The sequence below is a fragment of the Salvelinus sp. IW2-2015 genome, linkage group LG25 (genome assembly GCF_002910315.2).
Source record: "Salvelinus sp. IW2-2015 linkage group LG25, ASM291031v2, whole genome shotgun sequence".
Classification (NCBI taxonomy): domain Eukaryota; kingdom Metazoa; phylum Chordata; class Actinopteri; order Salmoniformes; family Salmonidae; genus Salvelinus; species Salvelinus sp. IW2-2015.
The window spans coordinates 17,412,326-17,431,423 of NC_036865.1; the positions used below are offsets into that span (position 1 = coordinate 17,412,326).

The window sequence follows — 19,098 nt, forward strand, 5'->3', positions numbered from 1 at the left end:
ACGAGACCCAGCCGGCCCTGCAACTCATTGACGACCCAATCAAGTGATCAGTCCAAGGTAAGTGTCCCGGGCAACGGATGTGGATGAAGGTGTGCCCCCTCGTAAATGGGCAGAATAATCAGAGATATGTTTTATCTGGTTCACGTGACGTCACGATGGGCAGTGGAATTAATCAGGCTTTATATAGACGGTAATCCCTCATAGCAATCGCCAGAGCGACTAAAGTGTCCCAGAGTAGGGGAAGGATAAAACCCTACTGGATTATTACAAGCCCCTGCCTACGACCCTCTCCCATCCCACCCCCTCTAATATTCCCTCCTTTCTAGTTTTTTCCTCCTCTCACCGTGTCGGGTAGCCTACACAGTTGGTGGCCAGCACAAGCACGGACCCTGTCATTGTGGTTCAGTGGAGTAGCTGCTGCTGCCTTTGCAACAGTTGCACAGTATGTGTGTGTGGTGTCCTCTATCCCTTCTCACCACCAGCAATAATATTTCCAGAGATTAATTATTCAAGGATTGCCTGTCAAGGGGGAGCTACCTGATAGCAAGGACCTCAGGAGAGCCAAAAACCTTACAGCTGGATATCAGGTGAAACGATACACCCCACTGCTTCATCTCTTTCTCCTCCTCCTCCGTCCTCCCTCCTTCATTTCCACTCTTGATGTAAAGTGTAACTGAACACTTGAAAGAAAACACCAACTACTCCTGCTTGTTTTTTTTCCTCTGTAAAGCTGTCTTCTGTTTTTTTCTCTCCAATGCTCGTCACCAGCAAGCAGTTGAATATCGGTCGCTCCCACAGTTGGGACACCCTGGGGGGGAATGAGGGGCAGTGGGCCGGGGGAGAAAGCGTTTACGACCACCAAGGCAGGATTGTGGGCCGACGGAACTCGCTGTCTTACAGGGGAGACAGAGGAGGTTACTACGAGCCACCCCCTGGGGTGCGCCCTCCTGACCTGGATCTGAAACGAGACCCCTACTCCTACCATGACTCTCTGTACAGCCAGCAGGGCTACGCTGCTGATCCCCGGGAAATGAGAAAGGGCTCAGTCCCTGAGCTAAACCACTACGACCGTCCAACCATGGCTCATAGTCACCAAGGATCCGTCGTCTCACAGGAATATTATCCCCATGACCCTGCTATGGCTCCCCGACCACCGGAGGATCCCCGGGGCTTCTACCGGGTGGAGCAGCAGCCACAGCCTCACCCGCTCAACAGATCCCCGTCCCACTATGGGATGAACCCAGTGGGACGGCTGCCATGGGACCAGGGACAGGGAGGGAGGCCCGGACCTCCGGGTCCTTCATCGGCTTCTCCTCTTCCTCCTCCCCCTCCTCCGCCAACTGCCCATGGCATGAACCAGGTTTACAGTCAGCCTGCAGCTGTAGCTGCCGCTGCCAAGATGATGCCAGATGGCCAGCGCTCTCCTGCTCACTATGGGATGGAACAACCATCTTCGCCTCGGTACGCATCTGAGCCACCCCCTCTAGCTGGACAGCCGGTCTACACCGACATCAACGGCCGTCCGCTGGACAATCGGCAGCAGCAGCCCGCAGCCACCTGCCTGGTGGTGGACCCTAACACTCAGGGGCTGGATGGGAGCATGCAGCAGCGAGGTATGATGATAAGGCAGGAGTGCACATTGCCCTACAGCGTTCAACAACAACAAGCTCCGCAGCCCAACATGCAGGTCTACAACCCCAACCCTCCTCTCGCCTCCCCTGTTCCTGCACCTGTTCCTGCCCCTCTTCCTATCCCACCTGCCCCTGTAGCCCTCCCCCCTCCACCTCCCACAGCCCACCAGACGCCTGCAGCCTCAGTGGATCACAAGAGGAACACCGACCCAGAGTTCCTGGCTCTGCTTCGCAATGAGGGTCTCTCAGAGAGTACCATCTCCTCACTCATCCAGCAGGGCTTTGACACAACCGGTATGCTGGCAGTCATGGAAGAGAATGACGTGCGCTCTGTGGCTCCCAATTTAGGGCAGGCGCGGGTGCTGTCGCGGGTAGCCATCAGTGTCAAGAGGCCCTTGGAGCCTACACCCACGACCCAGCAACAGGCCCCCATGCGGGGCCGCTCCAACAGTTTCAGCCACCGCTCTGACATGTACCTCCAACAGCAGCAGCAACAGCAGCACCAACATCATCAGCAGGCCATGGCAATGGGCATGGATCCACGGCTGATGCCACCACAGACCCCTGGTGTCATGCAGACCATCTCCCCCGCAATGGCCGAGGCCATGGCCAGGAGGCCCAACAGCGCTCCCTCTCAGCACCTCCTAGAAACCACCCAGGGCTACCCAGGACCTCGTACCCCGGGGCCCTACAGTGGCGCCATGGTCCCTGTCCAGTCCCGGCCCGTGTCTGCATACTCCCAACACCCGGGTGTCCCTATGCATCCGGGCATACAGATGATGGCTGCCATGCCCCAGCACCAGCAGATGTCAGGGGCTGCAATGCAAGCCATGCAACAACAGCAGATGCCAGTGTCCATGCCTGCCCTGCCGCCACCTCAGCAGGCCCCGAAGGCATACTCCACCAACTACACAGTGCCCATGGAGCTGATGAAGCGGGACCGCAGCCTGCAACCCATGTCGCCCATGCACAGCCCCCACCTCAGCCCTCAGATGATGCGCAAGGCTGGGGGCACCCCGTCTGATGGCGCCATGATGCCCGTGGGTACCACCATGCAGAGCCAGAGTGCTATGGCCGCCAACCAGAAGCTTAGCCGCCGTACCGGCCCACCTGTCATCGTCTCCACCATGGCATCACCAGATACAAGTAAAGCACACTTTTATCCCTTCTGCATTCCCTCCTCTTCCTTCGCTCCCCTAGTCTCTTGGCTGTAGTGCATTCATTGGTTACTAAAGGAGCCATTCTTCATTGCATTCTTGTTGCAGTTATTGCGTTTTCTCTATTTGAAATGAGGGCTTTGGTTATATAATCATTCACTCTGTACTGTAGCTAAGACAACAATTAGGTATTGTGGTTTTTCAATACGATTCATTCTTTTATACCCTTCCTTGTCAGGATAGCCTTGACATGTGGATAACCCCTTTCTCAAATAATAGTTGAATATGTGAGGCTACGACACTGCTCACTTTATGACACCTATTTGGCATGAATCGAATACAGGATACTGTTTTGCAGTGCTCTTAAACCAAGAGCTGAAATGGGCCATTTATCTGGTTCCCACTCAACGTTCAAGTGTTGTAGATACTTTTCCGGTGGATTGAGATGAATTGATCTCTTTGCTGCTTTCACATAATTTGAGTCTGTTGGCTGTGTGCAGCTCAGCCTGTTGCTAACCTGTGGATGTGTATTGTATTGACAATGGATAAGCATCTCAACTTGATGTTTCATATAAAGGCTACCATATTTTATGTGAATAGCTTGAGTTATATCCATATTCTGTGTTTTTTTTTTGGGGGGGGGGTATGACTGGCTTTAACCCATGCCCTAGTTATCTATAGTCAGAGTGCCTGTTGAAAAGCTCTGAGAGTACTTTCCTCTTTCTGAGTGATGTGTTTTACACTCTCACGTGTCAACTGTCAGCCATCTTTGCACACTTTACGACTCTTGCTGTCGTCTGTATTGTTTCATGCTAGTATTTGTCACACGCAATGGTTTTGATGACCAAGGTGGAGTGTGGGAGTGGGGTAAGGACTGGGTGATGTGGTACGGTGTGTGCTGTCGTCAGCAGCAACGCTGCTTTTGAAGCATAAACATTCCATGTCTGTAGCTGTCTTTGTCCAACCAATCTGGGTGGGCAGTATTTCATGGTCACTGTTAAACGTGGGAGACAGTGGGAGAATTGGAGCCATGAGTTTATGCGTGCATGTTGTGTGTGTCTGTCTGTCTGTCTGTGTGAGTGAGTTTTTGCTTAGGAGCTGTATTCCCTTCCCTTCACCTCATCCGAAGGCATTTGGAGCTTGTCTACACAGTGCAAGGGCAAACTTGTTAAATCTGCCATAATCTACAGGCCTGGTGGGTTGGTGGGCTGGTGGGTTGGTGGGTTGGTGGGCTGGTGGGCTGGTGGGTTGTGTAAGAGTGGTCGCAGTTTACAGCATCATCCTGCTTATCGTTTTATTTCAGCAGATATCTCTCTGCAATGTAGAGGAGAGCCGTAATGGCCATGCACCACCTCTCCCCCCGGCCCCTACTGTAGTAAACATGACGGTCTTGTTGCATCATGGTAATGAGATACATTGGAGTGGTCTGGAGCAGTAGGCTGGGTGTTGTGTTGCATACACTTTGACCTGTTCAGGTGCAGCCGTGACCATTGTAGGGAATGAAAAGGAATTATGTGGAGAATGTTCAAATGAACTACATTGTTAAATCTATCTCTCTAATAATGTTGGTGATACAGAAATGTGGAAGATGTGAGAAATTACCAGCACAGGCTATGATTTCAACAAGTGTGATTCATCATCAAAGCTGTTTGATTAAAAATGAATATGAAGAGATAGCTGCTGTGAGCTGTGCCTGTTTTATTTCTACCGGTTGGTTGGCATCCTAGCTGTGCTGCTGAAATCAACTGAATATGCCGATCAACAATTGTGTCTTTTCTCTGAGTGACTGTAATGAGAAGAGAGAGGGTTTAATCCTGTAGATCCTCCTTTTACAACACTGCTAATCCACAGATTCACTCAGTTCTCTCTGGACTAGGCTGGCATCCATGGATTCCCCCAGTTCTGGAGCCATGGGCTATGACAGCTCCACTACAGTGTGAGAACAAATGGATTTATGAAAGCTGTCTAGTCTCAGGAAAAAGTATGGTGCTTCTTCTGTTCATGTCAAAAGGACCCCTTCTGTTTAGCTAGCTTTCTCTGCTGTAAAAATCTGCAGCCATGACACTAGCTCAAGTTAAACACGCTCAGCACAACAAATTCATGTGCATGAGGCTGACATTTGTTGCAATGGTAATTTCATCTGTTAATGGACGGCCTGCAAAGCCTCTCTGAAAGCATATTCCTTAATTGTGTGTTGCTAGGCAACGGGGGTTTTGGTCATAATCACAGAAAGATTACCTTCTCGGTTAGGGAGTGGAGGAAAGGTTTCACTGGAGTGGGGACATTTGCATTTAATGGCACTTTCTTGAAAAAAGGGTGCTTGAGCGAATGCTGTAGCTCAGTTGGTAGAGCATGGCACTTGCAATGTCAGGGTTGTGGGTTCAAATCCTGTGGGGGACCAGTATGAAAAAACTAGGAAAATGAATGCAGTCACTACTGTAAGTTGCTTTAGATAAGAGTGTCTGCTAAGTGACTTAAATGTAAATAATTATGAGGTTTTAGTCACCTCGTGAAATATGACCAAGAAGCAGTACTGTCGTGTGTCCTTTATGAGAGTGGGAGATTATATAATTTTGCATTGTAGAAATCATCAGGTTCAACAGTTATTTTGGTTGCGTGGAGTATGTCTATCTGAGTATGATTTCTGACATTTGACAACATGATATATGGAATATCTCAACCGTTTGAGATATTCTGCTCAACCGTCTTCATAATCCATAATTAGTAAACCTACATAAATCATTAGATGTGATATGCCAATAGGCTCAATCAGTTCATTAGTATCACCCTTAGTGAAGCAAGACTTTTCCTCCCCATTAATTATGCCCTTAAATGATTTAGTTGCCAATATTTGGTGCTATGGGAAGTCCCATCGTGTAAAGGTCCATATATGGTCATTCCAGACATCACCCATCTTTATCATGCCCATATATGGCTGAGTGGCACCTCCTCTTCCTTAGTTCCTCCCTGGGAGTGCTTCCACTCAGACTCCACACAGCGTGATGCCAGTCCAGGTCAGTATTCGCGTGACAAACTAGACGCTCTTCCATAGTGTGATGGGCATTATGATCTGTGGTGCAGTTGATTCTCTAGATGGTAGATTATATTTTGAAATGAGTTCAGTATTTAGATCCACACACAGTGGTTCCAGTGAAGGATTAAGAAGCATTGAGTCAGTGTGCATTAGGCTAGATATTGTATACTGCCTGGTGATGGAGGAGGGGCTTTGTGATGGCGTAGTCAGCCATCAGTTAAGGATGGGGTCGCCTTGGTGATGAGATGAGGCTGTCAGCAGGGCCCACCCCCTGTCTGAGGGTAAAGCTCCAGGTGTAATCTTGGCTGGAGGTCAAAAGTGATGGTCTTTATCATGCCTTTCAGTGAGTCCGCCCTGGAGAGGTTGTGTAGTGGGTAAACTTTAGTTCCCATGATAGACAAGTGCCTGACTTTGCACCGATTACACGGCCTTGGGTACATGGCGACATTAACACGTTCTAGATATTGTGTGCGCGTTGTGAATAACGTCAGACAGTCGTGTCGAGTTGTGTCTTTTTGGAACCTACAAGCACAGCATTTCCTTGTAATGTGAAAGACTTATCCATCAGGGACGTTTGTCCTTCAAACAGTAGAGCTGCGTGCATTCTTGAGATAGACATATATATTATTGAGTAAATGAGTGTATATGAGGAGAAAAAAGGGGTCATTGAAAGGTCAAAAGGGTGAGAAAGTAGAGTACTCCCAAGCAGATGTTTTTTTGTAAATTGTCCTCATCACTAATGGTCAACTGGTAATATAAAGACAATCTCTCTATCTACCTATTGTGGCTCTGCCTCGCACTGCGATTACATCTGCAAAGTGCAAATATTCTCTATCGCTCACCCTCTCTTTCGATTTGTCTGCAGAAATAAGGAACGTGAATGCAACACAAGAAACATCAGAACGAGAGAAAAATGTTTCTGTATTGCTTTTCCGTACTCAGCTCTGCACATTCATTCATGACTGTGGTTGTGGTTTTGAGTTGTGCAGAGGGAGAGAGAGAGAGAGATTAGATGAGCGGAAATTCCCATTATGCCATCTGTTAATGTGGCAATCAGTAGTTGAAACTATATAGAAGCGCCCTCCCCGCCATTGTTTGGGTAAAAAGCTGAGGGATGGGGCTGGAGAAATGTGACCACTCAAATTCATAGACAGAGCTATGGATGCAAGGACTGACCATCCATGGTATCAAAATAATAGTTGTAACCATGTTTTGAGGCTATATAGTGTTTATCTATATTTACTTTGTTTTCGAACATTCAAGTATAACAATCTTATATTTTGGTTCTGACGGGGCACGACAGTTGAACTAAGACATTTCTAAGTCATATCCTTCAAGAATCAATGGGTACATATCATTAATTTATAAGTCCCAAAATGTATGTAGCAACTGCAGATTGTCCCTTTAAAGGGTGAGGACAGGAGGAAATGGGGAGGGAGGGGAGAATACGGTACACACCCCATGGTTGGGTAATCCCATAGAAATGAATGAATAGATTATAATCCCTCACATCCAAATTCTACATGCAATAGAAAAGACTGTAACTAGACATAGCATTTAACGTTATAATCTGATGGTCAACCTTTTAATTTAGCTATTTTGTAATATCATCATTTATTCCATAGATGATCTATCGGAATTATACAGTATGGTTTGCTATCTGAGATAGTGTGAGGACGGCTGGGGACAGACGGTGTGCGTGAGCTAGAGAGAGAGACTGAGGGGGAGAGAGAAAGAGTTAGAGTACGAAAATTAAAGGGGAAAGAATGGGAACAATAAATTGGAAGCCCTATCTGACCTCATTCCTCCTCCCTCTCTTTCACACTCCCTCTCTTCTACCTCTCTTTTACTCTACCTCTCTGCCAAGCAGCAGGTCACATTTAATAATTCATCTAGAGAAAATGAAAACTTCATGGGTATTAAATTACTGAGCAGAAGTGGCTGCACTAACCTTATTTTCTCCAGATGAGAATATATGGAAATATAGAAGCTTTGCAGGAGAGAAATTCTCACTAAGCTGGCTGGCTGTGTTTTACTAGAGGGAGGCCATCTTGGAAGGGGAATCTCATTGTCTGTGTGGCTGTACAGTAGTAGCTGTAAGGGAACAGCCCTTCAAGGTTAGGAGTCCTGCTCTCCACCTCAACATGTGTCCCTACTCTCTCTGTGCCTATTCCTATTCTATCAGGTCTTTTATGTTGATTTTATACCTTAAGGTATCTATCTGACAAAAGTAGTTATGCGATCTGACAATAACGTGCCTAGATGTGATAGCTTTGTGAAGTTAGAATGTCTCGCTGTCAAGTCTTATCCAACTTCTCAACCTTACGAGAGGGATTTCACGTGTGATTCAATCAGTGGTGGAAAAAATACCCAAATGTATAGATACCTTAATAGAAGGTTATTCCCTGTAAAAGTGAAAGTCACCAAGTAAAATACTACTTGAGTAAAAGTATTTGGTTCTAAATATACTTAAGAATCAAAAGTAAATGTAACTGCTAAAATATACTTAAGTACCAAAAGTAAAAGTAAAAGTATGAATAATTTCAAATTCCTTATATTAAGGAAAGCAGATGGCACCATGTTCTTGTTTTTAAAATGTACGGAAAGCCAGGTGCACACTCCCACACTCAGACATAATTTACAAACGATGCATTTGTGTTTAGTGAGGGATAATGTATTAAGTAAAAAGTACATTATTTTCTTTAGGAATGTAGTAAAGTAAAAGTAGTCAAAAATATAAATAATAAAGAACAGATGCTCCATAAAACGACTTAAGTAGTACTTTAAAGTATTTTTACTTAAGTACTTTACACCACTTGATTCAATTCCACACACACACCAGCGGCACATGACTACGTTAGCTCATGCGCTAGGAGTCAGTCTCTTTCATCATGGCTCTGGTGAGACAACATCAGCACTAATAAACAAGCACTGCTACACCTCATTTAGCTTTTCCAGCTGTGTCTGTGTAAGTGTGTAAATTGTGTGTTCTGCTGTAACTCCATCCATGGTGTTGTGAGCTGACATCTCCCCAGAGAGCTTTCTGCCTTCAGCTGGAACAGAACCCAGCCCCAGCTGTGTGTGTGTGTGCGTGTGCGTCTGAGTCTGAACAGGCCCCAGCTGTGTGTGTGCTGGCTAATGTGCACATAATGTGTGTGTGTGTGTGTGTTTTAGATGTGTTTCTTTGTAGGCAGTGTATGGGAGGGCAGTATAAGGGTGCTTCTCTCGCGTTCTCTCTCTTTCTGTCTCTGTCCTCTCTCTCTCTATCACTATTTTTCTCTTTCTCTCTCTCTGTCTCTGTAACCAGACAGATGGCTAATGTCACATACAGAGGAGGAAAGGAGAGAGAGATGGAGAGAGTTCCAGATCTCAGACACCTTCCCCCAGAGAGACAACATCTGGAGTCCACTGCGTGTACGTTTCCTCCTCCCCCCCCCCTCTCCTCTCTCTCTCTCGCTCTCTCTCTCTCGCTCTCTCTCTCGCTCTCTTTCTCTCTCTCTCTCTTCTCGCTCTCTTTCTCTCTCTATAGCCCTCGCAAACAGGCACGTTAACACCAGTTAGCCACAGTATGCAGAACGGCTTCTTTCTAGGCTGACACAGTGGTGGATTTAACGGGTTTGGTGAATGGAGTCATTTAAAATAAACTTCCTAATCAATCAGTCTTTGTCATTGATATGTGAGGCCTATATGCAACTTCTAACTTACAGTGTCAATGGGGCGGCAGGTAGCCTAGTGGTTAGAGCGTTGGACTAGTAACCGAAAGGTTGCAAGTTCAAATCCCCGAGCTGACAAGGTACAAATTGTCGTTCTGCCCCTGAACAGGAGTTAACCCACTGTTCCTAGGCCGTCATTGAAAATAAGAATTTGTTCTTAACTGACTTGCCTAGTAAATAAAGGTAAATATAAATAAAAATCAATGGTTATCCATTCTCTCCACTGAAGTGGTGTTTGTGTGTGTTCCTAGAAGGTTGTGTGGTTGTGGAATGATTTCTAATTGAAGGCAGACTTTTAGAATGCAGGTTAAGTCCTGTAGTAGGGCATTTTGTCTGTGACCGCCTAGCCGTAAAATGGCTTAGACTTACTCCTTCAGACTACTAGCCTAGATGTACACAATCTGTTAGTACTGTGTTTGGGTTTTAGAACAGCACTGAGCCTAAATTAGATCAAATATATTTGGACTGTTACAGAGTGAAAGTGTGTTTGGGTAAAGGGGAGGTGTGTGTGTGTGGTGTGCGTGTGCGTGTGTTGTGTGTGTGTTCAGCCCTGTTGGTCCCATGCAGTGTGTACTCTACATTGTGGTATTCTGGTACGCGGGGCTCAGCTCTTACTCTCCCTCGTTCTCTCTGACCTGGTTTTGACTAATTGATTTTTTTTTTGGCTGAGAGTTCATTAACCCTTCTTGCTGTTACTCCACCACCAATACCACTGTACATTTAACATTTCAATTTAAGTCATTTGCAGACGCTCTTATCCAGAGCGACTTACAATTGGTGCATTCACCTTATGAATCCAGTGGAACAGCCACTTTACAATAGTGCATCTAAATCTTTTAAGGGGGGGGGGGGGGGGGTAGAAGGATTACTTTATCCTATCCTAGGTATTCGGTAGCAGGGGGGTCAGAAAAGGGTTAACACATTGTGAGTGTATGTGTGCTTGCGAGTATGCGTGCGCGTATGTGCTTGTGTATGTTTGTGTGTGGGTCGTTCCATCTGATTTCAATCACTTTTTGACCGCATTCCTTTTGATTTGAAAGAAACTTTCCATACATTTTGGCGCATGGTCGAAGTGGTCAGAAAGGGACATTTTGGGCCTAACTGCCAAAACATTTAGGAGATAGAGGTGCTAAAAGTTGACCCATTTGTAATACCCCACCCTACCATCAGACATCCATATCTTTATCAATGGAAAAAGATAAATATTCAAACTATTTTATAATTTCTTGAAAAAAATGTTTTTAAGTATATTTATTTACCTTTAACGTAAATGATCAAAACATTCGTAAACTCATATTTTTTTATTAATTTTGCATATGTTGTAGCTTATACTCTATTTTACATAATCTGAGGTAATTGTGTTGTGCCTGCCATCGGTTGAGACACAGCATAGTCTTGAATACAGGGTGGGTGTCATTTCAATCATAGAAATATATTTCATAGAATGGAGAAATCCCTTCAGACCACTGCAATATAGTGGGTACATCATAAAAAAAAATATTGACATTTTAACTTCCAACTACTGCACAAATATAGCCACCGGTCTACCCACCAATGAACATCAACTTAAATGCAATATTTAAATTACATTTCTATGATTTCAATAGGTTTCCTATGGATTGTCAGTATAATTTAAAACAATTGATATTCCCATTCAAGTCAACATTCTCTGATGTGTGGACCTCCAACCATCTTTGTGCTACCAGTTGAAATGTCTATTTTATTCAAATTTTTGTACATTTATCAGTCAAAACATGACACCCACCTTCTATTCAAGAGCATGCTGTCTCAACTGATGGTGGGCACAACACAAACAACTATAGATCTGTCATTCTCATTGAAAGCAAGTCTAAGAAGCGGTAGATCGTTTCTATGTGCGCTATTTCTATACTTCATGTTCTTATGTTTAGTTTTTTCGTATTTTAATTTCGGTTATAACCAAAAATACAATATTTTTGGTTATAGACGAGATATTTGACAGCGGTTTAGATTGTACAATGATTTTCTACACTATACTTGCTTGTTTTATCACATAAACTGAAATTAGGCAAACTATTAGAATTTTAGCAACCAGGAAGTGGTGGAGCATAGTGCACCTTTAAGGCAGTTAATCATAACTATTATTCCGAAATTAGAACGATCTGCCTGGAAAGAGTTAACCACACTGCTAACCTTAAATGAAGACTAAAAAGCACATTTTTGTTTTCAAGACTTTCTACGATATAGCCCATTTTGACTTTGCGGCTGTGGTAACTAGTGACAACCCTTTCCAAGCGCGAGTGCAGTTTACACACCCGAAAAATATCAGATTACGTTAATGCACAATATTTGGGAGCGTATGATTGTTTTTTGAGCTCTTTTCTCTTTTGCTATATTCGTTGACAGTCTATCTCTAGTCATGGTTTTAAAAGTTTAGAAATCTCACAGTATCAACTTTGTGGTAGCTTTCTTTTACGTCTGAATACGTTACTGCAGATATGGTAAAATGAACTATCCGATTGGCCGATGGTAGGCCTATAGTGCACTTGATTTGCTCCCCTTGGGCCCGCCGGGATGGCAGTTTGTACCTTCAGAAATATGGTTCAAAATGGGAACATGTTGCCAACCCAGCGTGCAGGGGAGCTGAATCGGGTGCACCTACCACCAACAGGGCGCAAGGCTTATCGTTGTTTTTTACAGAAATGTTGGCGATCAACTAGGAATGCCTTGGAGATCGACCAGTCGATCACAATCAACTGTTGGTAACCACTGCATTGCATGGTTGCAACATAGCGGTGAGTGGCGGCCTTACAGATGGAATCGCTTAAGCACATTTTTTTTTAGGTCTTATTAAGGTACTAAAAAATAAAGAAAGTAAAACACAAAATAAGGAACCATTTACCCCTTCAGACCTGAGTAATGAAACAAAATGTAAAAAATGAGGCAAGATAATAGATATGCAAATATGGCCATCAAACCTCAATAAGACATTCTGGTTGCCACTTCACTTGGTCACACACCAGGGTTCTCATCCTAACTACATTCTCACTCTCTCCCCTCCCTCTTATCCCCCATTGTCTTTACCCTCAAGCCATATTTTTACCTCCTACCTGAACATCCTGTCTGTCAATCTCGTCCTTTATCCTTTCGGTAGCGAGTGATTGACAATGAAAAACAACTCAAGGCAAGTCACACCTTTTTTAACTTTAAAGGGATACTTTGGGGTTTTGGCAATTAAGTCCTTATCTACTTCCCCAGAGTCAGATGAGCTTGTGGATACCATTTTTATGTTTCTGTGTGCAGTTTGATGGAAGTTGCTGACTAGCATTAGCGCAATGACTAAAAGTCTATGGGACTTCCAGTCATTGCGCTAACGCTAGTTAGTGTTGGCTCACAAACCCACCTCTAACTTCCTTCATACTGGATGCAGAGACTTACAAATGGTGTCCACTATTTCATCTGACTCTGGGGAAATAGATAAAGGGCTTCATTGCCAAATCCCAAAGTATTAATTTAAGGCTTTAGACACACAATGGAGATTTTGTGTCCTAAAATGTAGTTAGTGATTTTTCAATGTGAGTCGAGCTACGATGGACAAAGGAAATTGTCAGTCAAAAAACATACGATATGAGCTGTGCCGTGAACTTACCCATGCAACATTCTAAATAATGGGACCTCTGATACTGTACCTTGAGATTGCATTGTGTGTAACGCATGTATCACGCTATAACTAAATCATTTGTTAAACTGAAGTTACACTTGAAATAATGTAAACATCACAATCATAAATCAAGAATATGTACAATGTATATTGTATATATGTACGAATATGTAACAATGACAACAATTTCAACTGTTTATAATTTATTGTCCTCATTTACCTTTACCCAAGATGGTGACTTTGAGTTTCTTATGTATCGTTAGGATTACACATTTAGTTTTGTTTGGGGCTGATGAAAAAGCAGATAGTTTGTATACTATGTGCGTCCTTTTGGACCAGGTGTGTTTCTTGGAGCATTGCTATATCAATATGGTTTCTTGCTAGGATATCAAGACAGCTGTAAGGTTATTATAATTTATGTTGTACCTTTTATTTAACCAGGGAAAACCCATTGAGACCAGGGTCTCATTTACAAGGGTACCCTGGGAACAATAAATGAACATGACCAGGCTCAATACAACAAATGGAATTAAAAGCGACAGATACAATTACACATCAATCAAAAAAGTGCAGTTCTCCTTCACCACATTCCTCATCAAAGTTCCCAACTGACCATTCGAGACCAGAGTCAAGCCTCCAAGTAACCCGCAGGTCATTCCATGCGCTAGGGGCACAATAAATAAAAGTAATCTTTCTGGACTCTGTGGAGACCCACGGAACCTCTACAACCAGCCAGTGTTGAGAGCGAGTCTGACGATGGCTGGATTTCCAATTAAGAAGTGAGGTGAGGTGAGGTAGTATGGGAGTTTCTAGAGAGCTGCTTTATATACAAATAGCAGACAATGTTGGGCCCTTCTGGCAGTCAGAGACTCCCAGCCAACAGAGCTATATAAAAGGCAATGATGTGTACAAAAATTGTCTCCAGTGATAAAATGCAGGGCTTTTTATAGGTTTGATAAGACTATTACAGCCTTTCAAATTCCAAGAGCGAATAGCTAGCGTTGCCATTGTAAAACAAAATATAAAAAAATATTAATGACGTCTCCAGGCCCCCCCTCCACGGTTCCCCCCACCCTGCACTATCATTACAGGGTTGCAGCATAACAGTGAGTGGCAGCCTTACATATGGAATCTCTTAAGCAGCATATTTTTTTTTAGATCTTAAGGTATTTGAAAAATAAAAAACTAGTTAAAGATAATATAAGGAACCATTTATCAGACCTTTAAACATACGTTTGCAGAATTGATGAGTAAGGGTGGGTAATGAAGAAAGAAAGAAAAGGAAACAGTAGGCTAAATGAAACAGAAATTCAAGCCTAGACAGTCAAATAGGATGGCTGTAGAAGCAATAACCCTTGATCCATTATTATCATTATTATTAGCAATAAGGTTTAAATGACCTTAAAACATGTTTAGGTCATTTTGTATAAAGCATTTTTGTGCTCTATGCTATGTAAACAAAAAAACAAAAAAATACTAAATAAAAGCACAGTACAAGAAACACAGTCTATAATCTTCACAATAATTAATCGTGGCCTGTAGCCCAAGTCCTCCCTGGGAAATAAATTCAGTAGCGTAAAAGGAGGTGGACAGACATTTTTTTAAAGGAATTGTGCGGTAGCCCATATGGGACTGGCCACCTATCCTTGACGGTAGTACAATAAAAATATTAGGGGAATAGCTTTCAATTTATATTGCCACATTAACCCATATAGGGATGCAATACACTGTATCCACACAAGCAAGCAGCACCAGTCTGTATGACACTTCAAAATATTGTTCATTGTTAACTAATTGGCATGGTGTCATCATTGTCTAAATGTCCTGAACAATAGGCAATATAATAATAATGAAGTCCAATGTTCAGCAATAATATCCAATTGAGGGGGTGTCCTCATAATTGTCTTATGCTGAGGACAGCACCATAGCCATAGGCAGGCTGCATGATTGGGCATGGATAGCATACCTGAGTATTGAGCCTGTCAAATTAGGGTTAGCCTAGATCTGTCGGATCGTCTCCTTGTGTGTTGGGCTTGATGTGCTTCTCAAAGAAGTCTTGAGCCTCCTTGGGATTGGAAAACGTGTGTGTTGTATTCTGGAAGATGAAGATGAGTTTTGTCGGATGGATGAAGCCGCACCTCAGGTTTAGCTTGCGTAGCTGAGATCTCACCTAGCTGTAGGTCGCCCTCTGTTTCAGCAGCTCGGCACTCAGATCTGGGTAGATGCTGAACCTCTTCTCAGCATAGGTCAGAGGCCCCGATTCTGCTGCTAGGCAAACAATTTACCGTTTGACTTCAAAACTGTGGATCCGTACAATCATACACCGGGATCCGTTGCAGTGCACAATGTTTATCAGTGGCATGGGACCCAGCTTATTATATTAAGCTTAATAAATAAGGCTACCAAGCTGCTAGGAAAGAATCTGACTGAAATTAGCACTGAAGTGTGAAGTGAGAGGTGTGAAAACTCTTGAGCCTAACAATGAAGGAAGAGGTTCACTGCCCCCCCCCCCTTCCCACTGCAGAGGCCTTTGATGCCTCCTCCATCTGTGCAAGAAGGATATCCTCCTCAGAATCCCCAAAATACGACAGCCACAGAACAACTTTTGTTTGGATGTTGTAAAGGACCATTCGCTGACACTGAAAGGATATAGCTAGCTAACGACCTCCTTTTCCACGTGGAAAAGACAGACAGGGACTTGCTAGCTACATTAGCTACTTAGCTGAGATTTATTTGGGGCGGCGATTTGCCGTTTTTTTTTTTACACCTTTATTTAATCTTTATTTAACTAGGCAAGTCAGTTAAGAACACATTTTGTTTTCAATGACGGCCTAGGAACGTTCTGCTCGTCTGCCTAACCTTGTCAGCTCGGGGATCCAATCTTGCAACCTTACAGTTAACTAGTCCAATGCTCTAACACCTGATTACATTGCACTCCACGAGGAGCCTGCCTGTGCCCGAATGCAGTAAGCTAAGGTAAATTGCTAGCTAGCATTAAACTTATCTTATAAAAAACAATCAATCAATGACTGTCATTGCTCCAATGTGTACTTAACCATAAACATCAATGCCTTTCTTAAAATCAATACACAAGATATATTTATTAATTTTAAACCTGCATATTTAGCTAAAATAAATCCAGGTTAGCAGGCAATATTAACCAGGTGAAATTGTGTCATTTCTCTTGCGTTCATTGCACGCAGAGTCAGGGTATATGCAACAGTTTGGGCCGTCCTGGCTCTCTTGGCGAACTAATTTGCCATAATTTTACGTAATTATGACATAACATTAAAGGTTGTGCAATGTAACAGGAATATTTAGACTCATGGTGTCACGTTCCTGACCTGTTGTCTGTTATTTTTGTATGTTGTTAGTTGGTCAGGGCGGTGAGTTGGGGTGGGTATTCTATGTTTTGTGTTTCTATGTTTAGGGTTTGTAATTAGCCTTATATGGTTCTCAATCAGAGACAGGTGTTTGACGTTTCCTCTGATTGGGAACCATATAAAGGTAGGGGTTTCACACTGTTTGTTTGTGGGTGGTTGTCTTCCGTGTCTGTATGTATGTGCGTACCACACGGGACTGTAGCGTTTATGTTTGTAGTCTTAACCTGTTCGTGCGTTCTTCGTGTTATTTGTAAGTTCTCTAGTTCAGGTCTGCTTTCTTCGTTTTGTATTTTGTATTATTTCAAGTGTTGTTCGTCTCTCGTCGTTTAATAAATTCATTATGTTTTCTAAACCCGCTGCATGTTGGTCTGATCCCTACTCCTCTCTTCGGACGAAGAGGAGGAGAACAAGCGTTACAGAACCACCCACCAACGAAGGATCAAGCAGCGGTTAACGGACAGCAGCAGGTGTACAAGGAGGAATGGACATGGGAGGAAATCCTAGACGGAGAAGGACCCTGGGCAGAACCAGAGGAGTGTCGCCGGCCCCAAGGCGGAGCTGGAGGCAGCGAAAGCGGAGAGGCGGCGATATGAGGAGGCAGCACGGAAACAAGGCTGGAAGGCCGCAAGTCAAACCCAAAAATTCTTGGGGGAGGCTCTCGGGAATACAGTTGGGTCAGTCAGGGGACTTGAGCCAACTCCTCCTGCTTTACATAAGGAGCAGGTGAGTGACGCAGAGACAGTAAAGGAGTTAATGAGAAATTGAAGGAGAAGATATGAGGGATGTACTGGTTTGGTGCATGAGGCACGGCATCCGTCCGAATGAACGTATTGGTGAGTTAATGTCACTGGGAACAGCTCTCCATACTCGTCCTGAGGTGCGTGCTAGCCGTCTGGTTAAGACAGTGCCTACACCACGCACCAAGCCTCCTGTGCGTCTCCAGAGTCCTGTGCGTCCTGTTACTGCTCCCCGCACTAGCCCTGAGATACGTGTTCCCAGCCCAATACCACCAGTGCTGGTACCACGCACCAAGCCTCCTGTGCGTCTTCAGAGCCCTGTTCTCCTCCATGCACTCTCCCTGTGGTGCGTGTCTCCAGCCTAGTACCACCAGTGCTGGAACCACGCACCAAGCCTCATGTGCGTCTCCAGAGCCCTGTACGCACTGTTCCTTCTCCCCGTACTCGCCATGATGTGCGTGCCCTCAGCCCGGTACCACCAGTGCCGGTATCAGGCACCAGGGCTATAGTACGCCTTGAGAGTCCACTGTGCCCTGTTGTTCCCCGCACTAGCCTGAAGGTGCGTGTCCTTAGCCCGGTGCCTCCAGTTCCGGCACCGCGCACCAGGCCTACAGTGCGTCTCAGCCGGCCAGAGGTCTGCCGTCTGCCCAACGGCGCCTGAACTGCCCGTCTGGCCCAACGGCGCCTGAACTGCCCGTCTGTCCAACGGCGCCTGAACTGCCCGTCTGTCCAACGGCGCCTGAACTGCCCGTCTGTCCAACGGCGGCCTGAAACTGCCCGTCTGCCCAATGGTGCCCTGAACTGCCCGTCTGCCCAACCCGTCTGACCTGTCCGTCTGCAAAGCGCCGCATGAACTGCCCGTCTGTACTGAGCCTTCAAAGCCGCCCGTCTGTACTGAGGCCTGCAAAGCCGCCCGTCTGCCATGAGCCTTCAGAGCCGTCCGCCAGACAGGAGCCGCTAGAGCCGTCCGCCAGACAGGAGCCGCTAGAGCCTTCCGCCAGACAGGATCAGCCAAAGCCTTCCGCCAGACAGGACAGCCAGAGCCTTCCGCCAGACAGGATCAGCCAGAGCCTTCCCCAGACAGGATCAGCCAGAGCCTTCCGCCAGACAGGATCAGCCAGAGCCTTCCGCCAGACAGGATCAGCCAGAGCCTTCCGCCAGACAGGATCATCAGAGCCTTCCGCCAGACAGGATCAGCCAGAGCCTTCCGCCAGACAGGATCAGCCAGATCCGTCCAGCAGCCATGGAGCAGCCAGATCGTCAGCCAGCTGAGCAGCCAGATCCGTCAGCCAGCCATGAGCAGCCAGATCGCCAGCCAGCCATGAGCAGCCAGATCCGTCAGCCAGCCATGAGACCAGCCAAGATCCGTCAGCCAGCCATGAGCAGCCAGACCCCGTCAGCCAGCCATGAGCAGCCAGACCCGTCAAGCCAGCCATTGAGCAGCCAGATCCGTCAGCCAGCCATGAGCAGCAAGTCCGTCAGCCAGCGCCATGAGCAGCAAGATCCGTCAGCCAGCCATGAGCAGCAAGATCCGGCAGCCAGCCAGGATCCGCCAGAGCCCGCCGGCCAGGATCCGCCAGAGGCCCGCAGGTCAGGATCCGCTAGAGCCCGCAGGTCAGGATCCGCCAGAGCCCGCAGGTCAGGATCCGCCAGAGCCCGCCGGCCAGGATCGCCAGAGCCCGCCGGTCAGGATCCGCCAGAGGCCCGCCGGCCAGGATCCGCCAGAGCCCGCCGGCCAGGATCCGCCAGAGCCCGCCGGCCAGACCGGCCAGAGCCCGCGGCAGGATCCGCCAGAGCCCGCCG

General features: G+C 45.8%; 1 protein-coding gene across 1 annotated transcript in view; it reads left to right on the plus strand.

Moving 5' to 3' along the window:
- The first annotated feature begins 399 nt into the window (after positions 1 to 399).
- Positions 400 to 19,098, plus strand: part of LOC111951790 (uncharacterized) — a 56,581-nt gene continuing 37,882 nt past the window's right edge. Inside the window, 1 exon segment of the mRNA XM_023970004.2 lies at positions 400 to 2,777. Coding sequence (XP_023825772.2) covers positions 755 to 2,777 — 2,023 coding nt within the window. The 5' untranslated portion in view covers positions 400 to 754.